The sequence below is a fragment of the Fonticula alba genome (assembly GCF_000388065.1).
Source record: "Fonticula alba strain ATCC 38817 unplaced genomic scaffold supercont2.3, whole genome shotgun sequence".
NCBI classification, from domain to species: Eukaryota; order Rotosphaerida; family Fonticulaceae; genus Fonticula; species Fonticula alba.
This window is the reverse complement of record NW_009242973.1, coordinates 122,737-124,633: the sequence shown is the minus strand read 5'-3', so window position 1 is coordinate 124,633 and position 1,897 is coordinate 122,737. Positions and strand designations below refer to the sequence as shown.

General features: G+C 67.2%; 1 protein-coding gene across 1 annotated transcript in view; it reads right to left on the bottom strand.

Annotated features, from left to right (window-relative positions):
- Positions 1-1,897, bottom strand: part of H696_01842 (TKL/DRK protein kinase) — a gene marked incomplete at both ends in the record, with an annotated part of 9,430 nt that overhangs the window by 2,410 nt on the left and 5,123 nt on the right. The window contains one exon of the mRNA XM_009495743.1: positions 170-1,869. Coding sequence (XP_009494018.1) covers positions 170-1,869 — 1,700 coding nt within the window. The remainder of the gene's footprint in view (positions 1-169; positions 1,870-1,897) is intronic.

The following is a 1,897-nucleotide window of genomic DNA, read 5'->3' as shown; positions in this document are numbered from 1 at the left end:
GAGGAAGAGCGAGGAAGAGCGAGGAAGAGCGAGGAAGAGCGAGGAAGAGCGAGGAAGAGCGAGGAACATGATGGTCAGAGCGACGTAGAGAGAGAGAGAGACCACGGGAGGATGGCGGAAGGAGGCCCGAAGGGAGGGACAAGGGAAGCGGGAAGAACACAGGACGCACTTGACATTGCGCCGAATGAGGTCCAGCAGGTTGCCGCGCTCCATCAGCTCCGACACCAGGTAGATGTGGCGATCATCGGCGCCAGCCCCCATGTATAGCAGGAGATTCGGATGGCGCAGCGACAGGACGGTGGACAGCTCGGTGGACAGCTCCAGCAGGGCATGGTGCGCGGCGCGGGTGCCGAGCGCGGCACCGGCCCGACGACGCATGGTCGGATGCGAGGCCGAGTCCGGGAAGGAGGAGCTCGGGCTGCTGGACACCGAGTGGGCGATGCTGGAGAAGGGCGCGCCGGAGCGGATGCGCCGGAGCTCCAGGCGCTTGGCCGCGATCGGCATATTGCGCCAGGTCCCGCGGAAGACCTCGCCCTCGGAGCAGTAGGCAATGCGCGACGTGCGCGAGGGGGCCGCCGACGCGGTCGAGGGCAGGTCCAGCAAGTTGCCCGACGACTGGCTCATGAGGACACTGCTGGAGGGCTGGTCGAATTCGATCTCCCCCGGGGGGATGTGCCACCGGTGGCTCTCCATGTACGAGCCGAAGACCGACATCTCGCTGTCGTCGCCGCCGCCGCCGCCGCCGCCGCTGCCGCCACTGAGGGCCCCGCCACTGGAGCTGGGGGTGCTGCTGACGCCGCTGACGCCGCCGCCGCTGAGGACCGCGTCGGCCCGGTTGTCGAAGACCCGCTCGCGCAGGGCATCCGACACCACGTGCATGCACTCGAAGAATTCCTTGTGCAGCTTCACCTCGCCGGCGTACTCCAACTTGGGGGTGATATCGGCGAAGGGCCACTCCGAGGCATCGAGGACCTCCTGGAATTGGCGCGACGCCTCGCGCGACAGGAGAATCTGCCCGCCCTTGGCCGTGGAGGACAGCATGTACACATGGTTGAGGGTGGGCCCGGTGTATGTGACCCGGTGGGTGATCGGGTGCGAGCCGAGGGTCGGCTTGCCGATGTGGATGGCCATGCGGGTGCGGAACCCGGCGAAGAGCACCCGGCCATTGGGGCCCGGGGCCACCACGCGCGGGCAGAGGTCCTCGATTTCCGCCGGCCACTGATGCTCCAGCAGCATGTGCTGCAGCTTCAGGCCGAAGTACACGGCCTTCGACACGTCGCGGAAGGCGGCCACGCAAATGCGCCCGTCGATGGACACCTCGAAGCCGCCGGACCCGCGCAGGAGCTGCCGCAGGAGCAGATGATACCCGCGCATGGCGCTGGCCATGGCCGTGGGGCTGCAATTCCACATGTGCGTCCAGCGCTCGACATCCGTGTGGGTGAAGACCACCCGGTCGCCATCCGGCGGGGCGATCTCCGGGGAAATGCTGTCCAGCAGGGCCGACAAGTCCACATGGCCATCGTCAAAGCGATTGAGCGCGCGGAACTCCCCCAGCCGGTTGATGAAGTCGCTGAGATGCGGCGAGGCCAGGTTCTCGAACATCGGCAGCAGGTCCTTGAAGGGGGTGCGCTCCTCCGGGTCCTTGGACCAGCAGGTGGTGATGGTGCTGGCCAGGTGCTCGGGGAAGGCTTCCGGGATGGGTGGCCGCATGTCCTCCATCAGGACCCGGTAGCCGACCGACATCGGGTGCTGGTCGGGGTACAGCTGCTCGCGCGTCATCACCTCCCAGCAGATGATGGCGAAGGAGTAGACATCGCAAGCCTCGGTGTAAGGGTGCTGCTGGAGGACCTCGGGTGCGGTCCAGAAGAGCTGTGCCGGGGAGAGAGCGGGGGGGGGG